A 15,108-nucleotide genomic window follows, 5' to 3' on the forward strand; every position below is an offset into this window, starting at 1 on the left:
CACTGTGTATTTACTATTATATTCCCTGGGGAAACCAACTGTGCCCAGACCCCAGCACAGCTTGCACTACTACTGTAATCCTAAACAAACGGCTGTCACCGGGCGTCTCACCTACAGGCCCCACAGAAAATAACAGACAGGACGCGAGAGAATTTACCGTTTGGAGACATATTGCAGTGAAAAGCGGTGATGTCTCTCGTGTTTTGAGCTCCAGGCATGCGCACGCCCACCGCTACCCGTCGCTTTCACTATCCCCATGGCAACCGGGTCACGCGAGCGCCTGCGCGTACGGCATCGAGGGTCCTGCGCTGTTCTGCCGACCAGTACTACATCTCCCGTGATGCCCCGCGCCGGGCAGGCTGAGTTCAGTGATGTGTGCAGAGCCTGTAATGAGTGCAGAGGGGCGCAGGCTGACAGGTAAGTGTTCAGGGCCTAGGGGCTGCAGAATGCCTAATTAATGTCCGATGGGGGTACATTCACTCAGCTTTTCCATTAAAAATAACCCCCACGCCACCTATTTGCCCCATGGGGCTATTATAAGTCTCAATAGTTTTGTTCTTACTGGTTAAAGTTAAAACTCTGGCTCTTTGGCGATACAGAAATGTTCATTTTTAGAAAATCATATGTTTTGCCCGAGTATTTTGCCCCCTGTTACAGGGAGACATGCACTTCCTCTATGATACACACGGTGTCGCTGTCACGTGGGCTCCCACAATGCACCAGGGCCTCGGAGGACAGCAGCACGTGGTTTTATGGTTGCGGTGGCCGATGCGTTTCGCCATCAGCCCCTCCCCCATCTGTGCGATTTAATTCAGGGCTTATCGCGTGATTCGTTGATTCTTTGGCATCTAATTTACACTTTTTTTAAACACAAAATTCAAGCCAAACGCAGAAGGTCCTCGCGGAGATCTGGACAGGCGATGGCCGAGAGGATCCTGGAGCTCGCCCTGCAGATCGTCTCGCTGCTGACCGGAGAGGTGAGCGGGGGATGGGGACATCTCTTCTGTACTCATACTCCGCAAGTCCCCCCTCTTCATTTATGAATGACTGCGTATGGATTATCATCATCTTTCTTAATAAACAGGAATACGCTGTTGTAAAGAAGCCTGGTGACCATGACCCAGACCGGCCCCCCAGGACCCAGAGCCCCAGCCCGGTGCCTCCACCTCACTCGCTGACCCACGAGAGGAGCCGCGAGCAGAAGATCCTGGAACTGACCAACAAGATGATGTCCCTGCTGACTGGAGAGGTGAGCGCTGCTGGGAACGGGACATTATACAGTAACACCGAGGCGTGTGTCTGGATGGTGACGGCTCATTGTGTGTCTCAGGTTCCTGTAAGGTGTGATGATGTCACCGTCTATTTCTCCATGGAGGAGTGGGAGTATTTAGAAGGACACAAGGAGCTTTACAGGGACGTGATGATGGAGACCCACCAGCCCCGCCGCTCTCCAGGTAAGAAGAAATATGACAACTCATGTTTTACTTCTTATGTGTTTGGTAACCTGGATAAGACGTGTGAGGGGCCCATCAGATGTATCTCAGTACAGCTCATTCAGTAAAGCCCTCGTTCATCAAGTCCCGTCACTTTGGCTATCACTTCTTGTGTCTACCTATCTCTGTGATGGACCCTGTGATGTTTTAAAAGGGATATTAGACCAGGTTGGAACCGCTACTATCACACCTGCTTCAGACCAGCAACTTCCTGGAAAACCAAAACTCCACCTAAGAACCATTGAGAGGTTAGCCGAGACAGTTAGCTCAGGCAGCGTTCAAAACCTTTGTAAAAGTACATAAAGATGATTTGGGGTTAAAACCCGAAAAACCATTGCCCGTTAATCAACCCTAACCCTAATCAATACAATGACTTCTCATGTCCTGCTAATTACATGTTCCAGGAGACGGATCGGTGGTCATCAGAACATCTGAAGGACCTGGTCATAAAAGGTGCTTGTGGATGGAGAAACCGAAAAAGAAAGGGAACCCGACCACAGAATCCTCTCCGTGGGAAGAACTCTGTCTCACAGTAATGTCCGCACCCCCCGGACAACAGCAAGGAACGCGGTCGTGTAATAATACCGAGGAGGAACCTTCCACGTGTGAAGAAGCAGACCTCAGCCGTGAAGATATTTTTCTACCCACCGGACCGAAATGTATAAACAGTGAGGAATCAGCCATAGCCGAGGAAGGACATTTCACAGAACAAACTTCGCAGATGGGGTCTACTCGCCCTGAGGTCCTCCATGGACAAGAGCATTTCCCCCACCATGGCCTTCACGTACCCATAGGAGATACGCTCACAGAGTCTGCTTACGCCCTTGAGAGGAACAGTCATCTGTCTTCTTCTGCGTCTCCCGAGCCGCCGGAGAGGACGTTAAGCTGCTTGGAGTGTCCGAAGTGGTTTACGAGTAACTCGGGCCTCGTTAGACACCAGAGGACTCATAACGGGAAGAAGCTGGCTTGCTCCGAGTGCGGGGAGGAATTCACCTTTAAACTGGAACTTGTTACGCACCAGAGGGTTCACTCCTTGGACAAATTATTCATCTGCCCCGAATGCGGCAAACACTTCTTCTACAACTCGGATTTCCTGAAGCACCAGAAGTACCACTCACGAGAGAAGCTCTTCGGCTGCGCGGACTGCGGGAAAGCGTTCATCCAGAAGATCCACCTACTGACCCACCAGAAGATTCACACGGGGGAGAAGCCCTTCGGCTGCCCGGAATGCGGCAAGCGCTTCACCCAAAAACCCCATCTCACCCGACATCAGCTGACCCACAGCGGGGAGAAGCCGTTCTCGTGCTCGGAGTGCGGGAAGTACTTCCCGAATAACGCGTATCTGATCATCCATCGGCGGGTCCACACGGGGGAGAAGCCATTTCCCTGTCCTCAGTGCGGGAAAAGCTTCACAAACACCTCGAATCTCTTCAGACATCAGAGGCAGCACCAGGGGAAGAAGCCATCGTAACGTTCCGGAACCTTCTCGTCCTACTTAAATAAATCGCATGTGATTTTACGCGCCTTTTTCTCGCATTGTTTGCCACCGTAGACTTGAGGAGAAGCGTCCATGAGCTTCCGCTTCCTTCGGCTCTGCGTCCTCCCGTTAATATCCAGACCCCCCCCTACCCATAGCATTTCTATGTCCACAGAGGGGGGCTACACCCTGAATCCCACTCTCAGCCTAACCATTTACGCGCCAGGTTTTAGCCTCTTCTTTATCACCGGGGGAGTTTGGAAAAGACTGAAGTAAACGGATGAGTGTGCAAGGTCACTGGAGGCTGCTGATCCTTCACGGCCGGCAGATCGGCCCCATCCGGCCCCCCTCTAGTCGCCCGTTTCTCCTGCTGTAAAGACTCAAACCTAAATCAGTGCTTGGTCTTGTCTTAGATTTAGGAGCCGTATGCCTATCCCCTCACTGTGTTACCCTCTACCGCTTCTGCTGGGAGGCTGTTCCATTTTCAGTAAAGTAAAACTTCTTTATATCACACCTAAGCCTCTGACCCTCTATTGTTAGATTCCAGCCTCTTGGAACGTATTTCCTCCTTTGAAATAATCTTTGCTTCTGTCCTTTGTTTAATCCTTTTGTGTATTTAAATATTCTCCCTCGTCTCTCCCCCACCCCCTCTCTCGTCTCCCCATCTTTTTTTTTTCCTCCCATCCCCTCTCTCCCCATCCTTTTTTTTTTTTTTTTTTGTCTCCCATCCGCTTTCTCTCCCCATCCTTTTTTTGTCTCCCATCCCCTCTCTCCCCATCCTTTTTTTTTTTCTCCCGCCCCCTTTCTCTCCCCATCCCTCAGTTTTTCCTGATCATTTTTCTCCTGTTAACCGTTGCCCTTTTTAGTCACTTCCTCTGATCTCTCTCCAGAATGTTGTTATCGTTCTAGAGATGGGAACTCCGGCACTGTACCCACTACTCTAGCTGAGGTCTGACCATAGATCTGTAAAATGGTATTAATGCCCCTCGATATACAGCCCGGAACCCACCCTCTGCTTGCTTTTCTGCCCCTTTACCGCTTACCTCTAAGCCTTGTTTGCTGAAATTTTTGGTCATTACTGACCCCTGAAATATGGACGCCGCGCAGGGATACATTTTGAGGGCTCTAGAAAACATATGGTTTGTCGGAAATTAACGTTTACTGCGTGTTGTCGCGCTGAGAAAAACACTGCATCTTGACAAAAAAAAAAAACTTTTTTTTTTTTTTAATTCATTGGCATAAAACAAAACATTCATGGCAACTTAAACCTCAACATTCTAGGGAGGACCGGAATATATACATATAACTGATACGGCCCCCCCTGAAAAACAATAAAACGCGCGTGACGGACGACTAAAACACAGACGCGATACATATATAATAGAAAAAAAATTATAAAAAATGCTTGCTACATAGAAAAAACACATAAAAACTGACCTGTTAGTAGGAATAAAATAGATTTTTCCCCCTCCCCGACCATGTCTGCCATTTAGATTTCAACGTTTCAAATTTCAATTTAATTTTACCAAATAAATCTGAGATTCAACTTTTTTACTAAATTAATAAAATAAGTAAAATTGAACTAATATATATATTTTTTTTTGTTGACCAAGATTGGACATCTTAGTAAAAAAAATATATATATATATATATACCGTATTAGCCTGATTATAGGCTGATTTTTTCCCCAGAATATAAATCTTTAAAGTGGGGGCATGGCCTATAATCAGGGGGTTTTGTATTTTTTTACCGTCTCCAGGGTGTCTGGAAAACCGGATCAGAAGACTGCAGAGCGCTCTCGGTGGTGCGGTCCGGCCAAAATGCACCCCCCCCGGCAACGCAGAATGTAGATGAGGCAGACAGGCGCAGGAGGCGGAGATCACATCTGCCGCATTTACATCAACGGCGCAAAACTAAAGTTTCGGTACGGAGGGTGGGAGCCTCATACATTACATAAAAAAAAAAATGGAACGTCACGGACATTCTAAGGACATTAAGATAAGGAATTAATCCCGGGTAGATCCAGTCTAATGGTAGTTGGACAGGTCATCTCAACGACGAGGCCATAGAATGATCAACAGACACGACGACCAATGAGAAAGAGGAACTCGTGTTATGGAGACTGGAACGAGTTTTCCCCGACGTGGGTCTTCAAATGCTTATTCATGTTGCTTTTGTCCCCGAACATTCGGCCGCAAAGGGAGCACGCGTAGGGCTTTTCTCCGGTGTGTATCCTTTGGTGGATAACCAGGTGGGAGCCCCGGCGGAAACATTTGCCGCATTCGGGGCACGAGTACATTTTCACCCCCGTGTGGATCTTCTGGTGAGTGGCCAGGTTGTTTTTTTGCGAGAAGCATTTCCCGCACACGGGGCAGGCATATTTCTTGTCCTGCGTGTGGATTCTCATGTGCCTGTTGAGGTTCTTCTTGTGCCCGAAACACTTCCCGCACTCATAGCAGGAGAAGAAGCTCCCCGCGTGGACCTTTTGATGCAAGAGAAGGTGTGACAGCTGCGTGAAGCATTTCCCGCACTCGGGACACATGTAGAGGTCGTCCACCGTTCTAAAGACCTGCTCTATGAGAAGCGGGGAATCATAAGAGCTTCCTGCAGAACATCGAGAGCAAGTTATCTCCATTCTATCGTGACCGAGAACATTGGCGTTACCGGTGAAGCGTTTCTGGCAACTGGAGCAGGTGTAGATCCTCAGCCTCTGGTTGAAGGAGGTTCTACGATGGAGATCGATTGGGCGTTCCGTGTTCTTCAAGAATGAGAGGTTCTCAGATGTGTTATAAAAACCTTGAGCATTGACTTCTACGTGAACCTCATCTTCACACGAAGGTGGTTCCTCCTCGATAGCTCCAGACGTATAATATGTGTGTGAGTAACTGTCAGTGTCTGTAAGTTCATCGTCGTCATCATCACAAGAGATCGGTTCTTCCTCAATAATAACCGGCGAGTATTGTCTAGGTGGATTGGTCTTAGCGCCTACGTCCTTGCTCCTTGGGACGAGCTTCTCTTCAATACTTACAGAGCCGTATTCCGCGTAGGTTTGGTGCGAAGGGGACATTGCGTCGGTCTTCTGGGAACTTCCTTGGCCGTACGAGATCGTGTTCTCCTTAATTTGAGGAATCTGTGGCGCGTCTCTATAAACGATGTCGCTGTCGTCCGAACATTCGTCGTCATCGCTGACTATCGTCACTGTGTCGTCCGGCACTGCAATAGATTCATATATAAGTGGAAGCGTATCTCGCTATGAAGACACGGTTTGGGGGAGGACCCTGGACATTCGAGTTCTAGATGTTTATTTCAAGAAAAAGAAATATAGGATCAAACGATTGCCCTTCTAGGGTTTTCGTCATGTCCACGTGCACCCTGCTGTGATCGCTTAGTGACTTGGCCATGGAGGGTACAAAAAGAGGGAGAAAACAATGTTTCCGCCTCTTGAAAAAATTTTTTTTTAAATGATCAGACTCCAGTGATGTCACCATGACATCATAAGGGCACCATCCAGTTCCAAGAGAGATTCCAGAAAAATAAAATGTAAACAAAATAAATAACCCAAAGTATTGCACGTTCCAAGTACTAGAGATGACCCCCCCACCCCCGCACACCTCTCACCTATGGAGCCGAGGGGCTGGTGGGTCTTCACCTCCTTATCGTCGTTCTCGGGTCCTTCTAAGTACTCCCACTCCTAGGAGGAGAAACACAAAACTCAAGACCTCATAGAAACCAGACCCTCCCCGTAAAGACCTAGCTGGGGAAGCTCTCACCCCTCCGGTCAGCAGGTGAATGATCCGGTTGGTCAGTTCCAGGATCTTCTTGTCATACCGTCTCTCGTACATCAGCAAATGGGGCGGAGGCACCAAGCGAGAGGTCTGCTTCCGAGTGAAGTCTTCCTGTGAGTGGTGGCTGCTGCCGTGTTTGAGGGTCTCACTGGACTTCTTCATAACAACGTAATCCTAAAGATGGACAGAAGAGACCAAGAGGAACTACAGCTTTAGCGACAAGCAGACCTCTCAACCTCAGACTTAAGAATGGTATGATCCACTGCTGGCTTGGACCAAATACAACGGGGCCCCCTCACCTCTCCGGTCAGCAGGTAGATGATCTCCAGGGTGAGGTCCAGGATCCTCTCAGCCATCTGACCCCTGTCTTTGTTCATCATCGCTAAGTCCGCTCAAAGAAAAGACCCCAGCTAACCAAATATCAGCCTGAAAGAAATTAACTGCGATGACTGGCAGCCCATAGCGATACTGAGTATCCCCCCCATTATATCAGCAGCACAGACCCCCCCAGCCCATAGTGATACTGAGTATCCCCCCCATTATATCAGCAGCACAGACCCCCTCCATTATATCAGCAGCACAGATCCCCCCCATTATATCAGCAGCACAGATCCCCCCAGCCCATAGTGATACTGAGTATCCCCCCATTATATCAGCAGCCGCAGACACCCCCAGCCCATAGTGATACTGAGTATCCCCCCCATTATATCAGCAGCACAGACCCCCCCATTATATCAGCAGCACAGACCCCCCCAGCCCATAGTGATACTGAGTATCCCCCATTATATCAGCAGCCGCAGACACCCCCAGCCCATAGTGATACTGAGTATCCCCCCCATTATATCAGCAGCACAGACCCCCCAGCCCATAGTGATACTGAGTATCCCCCCCATTATATCAGCAGCACAGACCCCCCCAGCCCATAGTGATACTGAGTATCCCCCCATTATATCAGCAGCCGCAGACACCCCCAGCCCATAGTGATACTGAGTATCCCCCCCCATTATATCAGCAGCACAGACCTCCCCCAACCCATAGTGATACTAAGCCGCCCCCATTATATCAGCAGCACAGACCCCCCCAGCCCATAGTGATACTGAGTATCCCCCCCATTATATCAGCAGCACAGACCCCCCCCAGCCCATAGTGATACTGAGTACCCACCCCCCCATTATAGCAGCAGCACAGACCCCCCCAGCCCATAGTGATACTGAGCATCCCCCCCATTATATCAGCAGAACAGACCCCCCCCAGCCCATAGTGATACTGAGCATCGCCTGAGAAGACGAGGACCCCACACCCACCTAAACTTTGATCTTCTTTTACAGGCCGAGCTCTGCCCCTACTACTCTTTTCAGCTCTCTCGCATGTCTAGAACCGGGATAACGGACAGCTGTGGTGCGAGGGATCATGGGAAATGTAGTTCCCAGGTGCGGGCGTAGACTCTGCAGCGCATGCGTATTCACCAACGCCTAGCAGGAGGAACCGCACTGTGCGTGCCGTCACTTCCCGCGTGCAGTATCGTGCTGAGCATGCGCAGTACCCAGCGCAGGTATAGTGCTGCCCCCTGCAGGAGGTATTAACGCATGGAGGAGAATAAAATACTGTTATACCCCCAAGGTCAGGAAGTAGGGCAGATGTGACTTGCTGGTACATGCGGCCCCTTGTACACGCCGGGGGCCTGATGTCTGCACTGCGCGAATGATCACGCGAGCAAAGGGTCACGGGAGTCGTAGAGAGTGTATGCGCAGTGAATGAACGAGCGCGCGTACCCCCCCCCCCCCGCTGCGTTTCTTTCGTCTCCCGTGGTAACGGCAGTCCCCGCGCCTGCGCAATATCGGGCCTCGTGTAATAACGTCACGATACGGCCGTACGATTCAGGCTGAGAGAACAGGGGAGGCGGAGCGCGGGTACTTGGGGCAGGCGAATGGTACGTGCCAGGTGTGTGGGAGGGTACACAGGGCTGTATGCCCGGTGTGAGTGTGCCCTTCCATTCTCAGCTGCTGTGTGAGTGCCCCTCTCATTCCCCAGCCTGTTTTTTTAAATATGCTCTCCTACCCCCTTCCCTTTCTTTTTGAGTGTGCCCTTCCACTCACCGATCTCTTTATGAGTGTGCTCTTCCACTCCTCCTTCCTTTTCTTTTTGAGTGTGCCCTGACACACCCCCTCCTGTCTCTGAGTGTAACCTCCCATTGCCCCCTCTCTCTATGTGCACTCCTGCTCTTCTCTCTTTTTGAGCGTGCCCTTCTCTATCCCTCTTTCTTTCTCTGCCCTCCCATCTCCTTAAAAGTGTGCCCCCTGACCCTTCTCTCTCCCCTCTATGCCCTCCCACCCCTCTTCTATTTTTTGGAGTGTTCCTTCCCACTTGCCCTTCTCTCTCTTTATCTTCCTTTGTGCCCTCCCACCCCAGCCTCTCTCCTTTTGAGTGTTCCTTCCCAGTTGCCCCCTCTATCTTTGTGCAGACCCACAAACCCTTCTCTCTCTCTCTCTCTCTCCCCTCCCACTTGCCCTTCTATCTTTCATAGGGTGCCCTCCCACTCACTGATCCCTCTTAGGCTGCCCTCCCACTTCCTCATATCTCTTATTGAGTGCGTCCTCCCCCTCCCCTGTGTAACTCCACGGATCTCTTCTGCGGATTGTGCTGGAGCTACGCTGGTTATAAGTCTCTCTGTGTTCTCTTGAGTTGCGGTGTGGCCCCGGAGGGGGGGTGTGGCCCCGGAGGGGAGGGGGGGCCACGGAGGGGCTGTGTGGCCCCAGAGGGGGGCGGCCTGGGTTGTGTTTCTTACATCTTCTTCGTTCTCTTCAGTTTTAACCCTAAATTGGGAACACAACAAGATCCGTACAGCGGCCGCAGCCCCTGGACCTCTTGAGCTGGGGAAGATGGACCAGGACAGGACCCAGATACACAAGAGGCTCCTGGAGCTCGCCCTGGAGATCATCTACCTGCTGACCGGACAGGTGAAAGGGTTAATTGGCACATTTATTTAGGAAAAGGATCCGCTGAGATCACGTTGACAGCAGTACAGTTACAGGCGGCTCCTCTCCTGCTCCCCGCGCTCCTCTCCCGCCACCCACGACCCGCGCACCCCTCCCGCTCCCTGATCAATTTAAATGTCTCTCTCTCCTGTTGGCTGTCCCCCAAGCCAAACTTATTGCCAAATGTATCATAATGGCCCCCAAAGGGGAAGAAACTTCTAATGGAATTTCTACCTGCTAAACCAAACGATTCTAAAATGTATGCCTTGATCCAGATCTTCCAGCTCCGGTCACAGACAGGCTGGTGGATGTTTTGTGAATGAAGTCCAGCAGAAATTGTTTGATCTCAGAGGGTCCATTTCTCTGCTTTCTTAAAACTGTGTTCTTAATCGATAGGATCATGTTGTTGTGACGAAACGCAGCCTCGCACAGAGCAGAGGTGTCACCGAGCCTCCATCTCGACCGATGACCCACCAGAGGAACCACGAGCAGAAGATCCTGGAACTGACCAACAAGATGATGTCCCTGCTGACTGGAGAGGTGAGCGCTGCTGGGAACGGGGCGTTATACAGTAACACCGAGGCAGGTGTGTGACGGCAACGAGGGGGTCTTCTGTCATCACATGTTCCTCACGCTCTGGCCAGCTACTGATCGGTAGCCACCACGGTCCTCAGTATAAGGTGCTTCCACCAGAGTGGTAACACAACAAGGGACCTGATGCAAAACCACTAATGTTTATTGGGGGAAAACACAGGGTCAATGATGGACAGGACGATGTCCTCTTATGGAGTGTCTGGATGGTGACGGCTCATTGTGTGTCTCAGGTTCCTGAGTATAGCACCGTCTCATTGTCCATGGAGGAGTGGGAGTATTTAGAAGGACACAAGGAGCTTTACAGGGACGTGATGAAGGGAAGTAACCATCCCCACCCTTCTCAAGGTAGGAAATAGTTCGGTCGTTGTCCCATCTGGAGAAAATATGCTTTTAGATTCCTTTTTTTTATTTCTATGTTTTATTAGGCTTTTTTTCCAGGCATTGGCCTATCTCTAAATGGTAAAAAGAAAAATTTGAAAAGTTTTTTTTAAAAAAATCACTGTTAATAAAGGCACCTCGAATATATTGTTTCATGTATGTATTTATTTTTTTATTTTAAATAGATGGATCCGTGGTCAAGGATAGAGATGACAGATCTTGTAATCCTATTTCTTCCCCGGGTGACCTTAAAAAAGACATCGAAAGTACCCGGGGTAAAGTGAAGAAGGTAGAGCTAAAGGCTGTGAGGAACACGGAAGACGAGTCGACCTCTTGTGAAGAAGACGAAATTCCCAGAGACCTCTGTACATCATCTCCTGCTAAACGGGATTCGGACTCTAGTAAAGAGAGCAAACCCACCGACGTTTATACGCCGACGGATATCACCATATGTATTAAAGAGGAGTCCGTGTCATCGGAGGAAGAAGAAGACCTTTCGGCCACCAAAATGAGCGTGACTGAAAAAGGCACCCCTAGTGGCGGGTGGGAGGATAGCGAGGATGATCGCAAGACGAGTATTGACTTGGAATTGGTTGGTTCTCACCAAAGGACGAGCAGCGGGGGCAGGGTTTATAGCTGCGGACAGTGTGAGAAGTGTTTCGCTAGCAGCTCTGAGCTGTCCAAGCATCGGCGGGTTCACAAAGTCAAGAATTTGACCTGCGACGAATGCGGGAAAGCCTTCTCCTACAAATCGCATCTTCTGAAGCATCAGAGGATCCACACCGGGGAGAAACCGTTTTCCTGCGACGAATGCGGCAAACGTTTCACCAGCAAAATCAACCTGATCACCCACCAGCGGATACACACCGGGGAGAAGCCGTTCGCCTGCTCCGTGTGCGGCAAGTGCTTCACCATTAAAACAAACCTTCTCCGGCATCAGACTATCCACACGGGGGTGAAGCCGTTCGCCTGCTCGCAGTGCGGGAGATGTTTCACGAGCAGCTCGCGTTTCCTCGCCCATCAAACCATTCACACGGGCGAGAAACCCTTTTCTTGCACGGAATGCGGGAAGCAGTTTTCGGATAACTCGTACCTTGTCCGGCATCGGAAGATTCACACAGGGGAGAAACCCTTTGTGTGCTCCGAGTGCGGGAAGTCTTTTATCAGTAGCTCCAACCTGATATCCCATCAGAGGATCCACACGGGGGAGAAGCCGTTCTCCTGCCCGGTCTGCAAGAAGAGCTTCAACAACAGCTCGCACCTCGCCAAGCACAAGAGGATTCACACCCGGAAAACGCCGTACGCGTGCTCCGAATGCGGGAACTGCTTCACCCGAAGTTCTCATCTTCTCACGCATCAGAGCGTCCACTCCGGGGAGAAACCGTTTGCGTGCCCCGAGTGTGGCAAATGTTTTGGATGTCAGAGTTACCTAAGTAGGCATATGAAAGTCCACACTCAGAGAGAAAGTACTTTACAGTCGCACCTATGATTAGCCCCCCAGGATATTATTAGCTTTTATTTATCTAGATATTTATCTTAACATGCAGCAAATGATTTATTTGAGCCGTACTGCTGCTTGTGTGCGTGTTTTAGAGGATTAATAAAGCTTTATATCTTTTGATCGGAGCAGCATAATATTTTTCTATTGGACTTCCATAGATTATACTTTTTTCTTCAACTCATATAACTAATCCTGTCTTTATAACCCATTATAGCCTGTATATTCCTCATATTATATATTATATATTATATACTCTCCGGCCGTATAACTAATCCCGTCCTTATAACCAGTCATATCCCTGTATATTCCTCATATTATATATTATATACTCTCCCCCGTATAACTAATCCCGTCCTTATAACCCGTTATATGCCTGTATATTCCTCATATTATATACTCTCCCACTGTCTAACTAATCCCGTCTTTATAACCCGTTATATCCCTGTATATTCCTCATATTATATATTATATACTCTCCGGCCATATAACTAATCCCGTCCTTATAACCAGTCATATCCCTGTATATTCCTCATATTATATATTATATACTCTCCCCCCCGTATTACTAATCCCGTCCTTATAACCCGTTATATCCTGTATATTCCTCATATTATATATTATATAATCTCCGGCCGTATAATTTACCCCGTCCTTATAACCCGTTCTATCCCTGCATATTCCTCATATTATATATTATATACTCTCCGGCCGTATAACTAATCCCGTCCTTATAACCCATTATATCCCTGTATATTCCTCATATTATATATTATATACTCTCCGGCCGTATAACTTATCCCGTCATTATAACCCGTTATATCCCTGTATATTCCTCATATTATATATTATATACTCTCCCCCATATAACTAATCCCATCCTTTTATCCTGTATATTCCTCATATTATATATTATATACTCTCCGACCAGGACCGGCCGAAGACTTAACGCCGCTCCGACCAGGGCCGGCCGAAGACTTAACGCCGCCTGGGGCGAAGTTTAAAACGACGTCACCCCCCCCCCCCAGCCGACGCCGGGGGGGGGCGGCATTTTAAACTTCGCCGACGCCAAAATCCCCCCCGGTACTTACCTTTAAACAGTCCTGCGGCGAGTCTCCCTGCTCTGCCACGGTGCCGGCTTGTAATGCTGAGCGCCGGAAATTGAAGTCACTTTCGGCGCTCTGCATTACAAGCCGGCACCGGGACCGAACAGGGAGACTCGCCGCAGAGGAGAGAGAGAGGGGCGCCGAGCGGGTAAGCGAAAACCACTCGGCGCCCCTCTCTCTCTCCTCCGCTTCAAAAAAAAAAAATAAAAAAAGCGCTTGGGGCGGCAAAGTGCCGCCCAGTCTGCCCCATTATAGGGCCGACCCTGTCTCCGACCGTATAACTAATCCCGTCCTTAGAACCTGTTACATCCCTTACGTAAGTGGGCCGTCCCGTGACGTCGGTGGCGGTCCCGCGGGAAACCCCCCCATTTAAAGGGAAGCGGCCAGGACTGCACACTGACGTAAGCGGAGCGGTCCCACTGACGTTAATGGGAGTTCCCCCTGATGTCTGAGCGCTGCTCCTCCGGTTCTGAGGGTCAAGACCGGAATCCTCTGGGCTGCGGAGCGGGGATTTGACACGTCCCACTCCCCGCCCATTTTCCAGCGGGAACTCCCATTAACGTCAGTGCCCAGTAAATTCCTCGTTTCCTCTTAACTTGCGGCCTTGATCTGAGGAGATCCCCGATGCACAGCGAGGGACCCAAAGACACAAAATGGCTGCACACGCAGAAGGAATCTAGATTAAACAGTGGAAGCTAATTAATAAGGATGATAATTATTAATTGATAATTAATGAAGCATTTTTCTCCTGTATTTACTATGAGGAAATGTCTGCAATTCTGCCTGTAAAGGTTCAGGGTAGAAGACAGGAGGGCGCTGAGGCGTCCGTTCCCCTCAACTACTACTAACTATGAGGGGCACAGAGCGGCAGCCGTTACTGGTAACCTAGCAACAGCCACCAACAAAATGTCGCCCGCCGCGCAGCGCGTTTCGTGTCTCTTGTGCGTAGATCTCGTCGGCGTGTTTTTTACGTCGCACGGCTGCGGGTTAAGCTTGGTCCCGGGAGCCCCCGAGGAGGTCGGTGACCGTTTACCGTTAATAACGGAGAGAGGGCACGGGAATCGGATGCTCTACCTGGGAGGGGAGCGGGCGTTGTGTGACGTAATATACCCGCGTCCCGCCTCTAGAGGGCAGTTACAGCGAGGGAGCAGATTGGGCAGGTCTGAGGGAGCCCTGCAGCTAATGGGGGCCACAGATAAGTCACCGGGTGAGGCTATAAGAGGGGGTAAATGAGGAGGGAAGGGGTTAAAAGTGGACTGGGCAAATACACATGCCTGTACCTCCCCCTTCTGATACATAACCCCAGCCTGAGGCAGTAATGAGAAACTTGCCCCGTGTTCACGCACTGTGGTAGGAATGTGTATATCGGCTGTCTCCGGGTGCCGGACCCGGGCCGTAGCGTGGCAGATAACGTTCCTTTTATCATTTTACGCTGTCCCTAAATAGTTTGACGCAGCCTTTTGTTTTCAGAGGCTTCTAGCGGCATCTGATAATGAGCCACGGTGGCCGGCCGGCGACCGGTAAGGTCCTGAACGTCTCCTTGGAGATCGTCTCGCTTCTGACCGGAGAGGTGAGGAGTTTCGGGACCCTCGTTATATATATCGGTGACCTATGGGGGGTGGTAACTTCTATCCTATGACATCATATATGATGGGGCGGATTTATGGCATCGTTATTGACCTCATAGCCTCGAGTTTGCGGCATCTTTGTGTAACTTGTGCCACCTCTCAGGGGATTTTCTTGCCCCCTTTGCAGACTTGCTTCTAAAATGTCTTTTGTGCCAGATACCCGCCATCCCAAGG

At 49.9% G+C, this 15,108-nt stretch overlaps 2 protein-coding genes across 2 annotated transcripts; both read left to right on the top strand.

The window, feature by feature from the left end:
• The first annotated feature begins 40 nt into the window (after positions 1-40).
• On the top strand, positions 41-12,328 carry LOC128469188 (oocyte zinc finger protein XlCOF6-like). The gene is made up of 5 exons (XM_053451024.1): positions 41-977; positions 1,085-1,249; positions 1,331-1,454; positions 1,898-2,960; positions 11,330-12,328. Exons 1-5 carry the CDS (start codon positions 753-755, stop codon positions 12,189-12,191), a joined length of 2,439 nt encoding a protein of 812 aa, XP_053306999.1. The 5' UTR covers positions 41-752; the 3' UTR covers positions 12,192-12,328.
• LOC128469186 (gastrula zinc finger protein XlCGF66.1-like) lies at positions 9,511-10,761 on the top strand. The gene is made up of 3 exons (XM_053451021.1): positions 9,511-9,712; positions 10,127-10,270; positions 10,555-10,761. Exons 1-3 carry the CDS (start codon positions 9,635-9,637, stop codon positions 10,678-10,680), a joined length of 348 nt encoding a protein of 115 aa, XP_053306996.1. The 5' UTR covers positions 9,511-9,634; the 3' UTR covers positions 10,681-10,761.
• Positions 12,329-15,108: the final 2,780 nt, after the last annotated feature.

Source organism: Spea bombifrons, chromosome 11 (genome assembly GCF_027358695.1).
Source record: "Spea bombifrons isolate aSpeBom1 chromosome 11, aSpeBom1.2.pri, whole genome shotgun sequence".
Lineage (NCBI taxonomy): Eukaryota > Metazoa > Chordata > Amphibia > Anura > Pelobatidae > Spea > Spea bombifrons.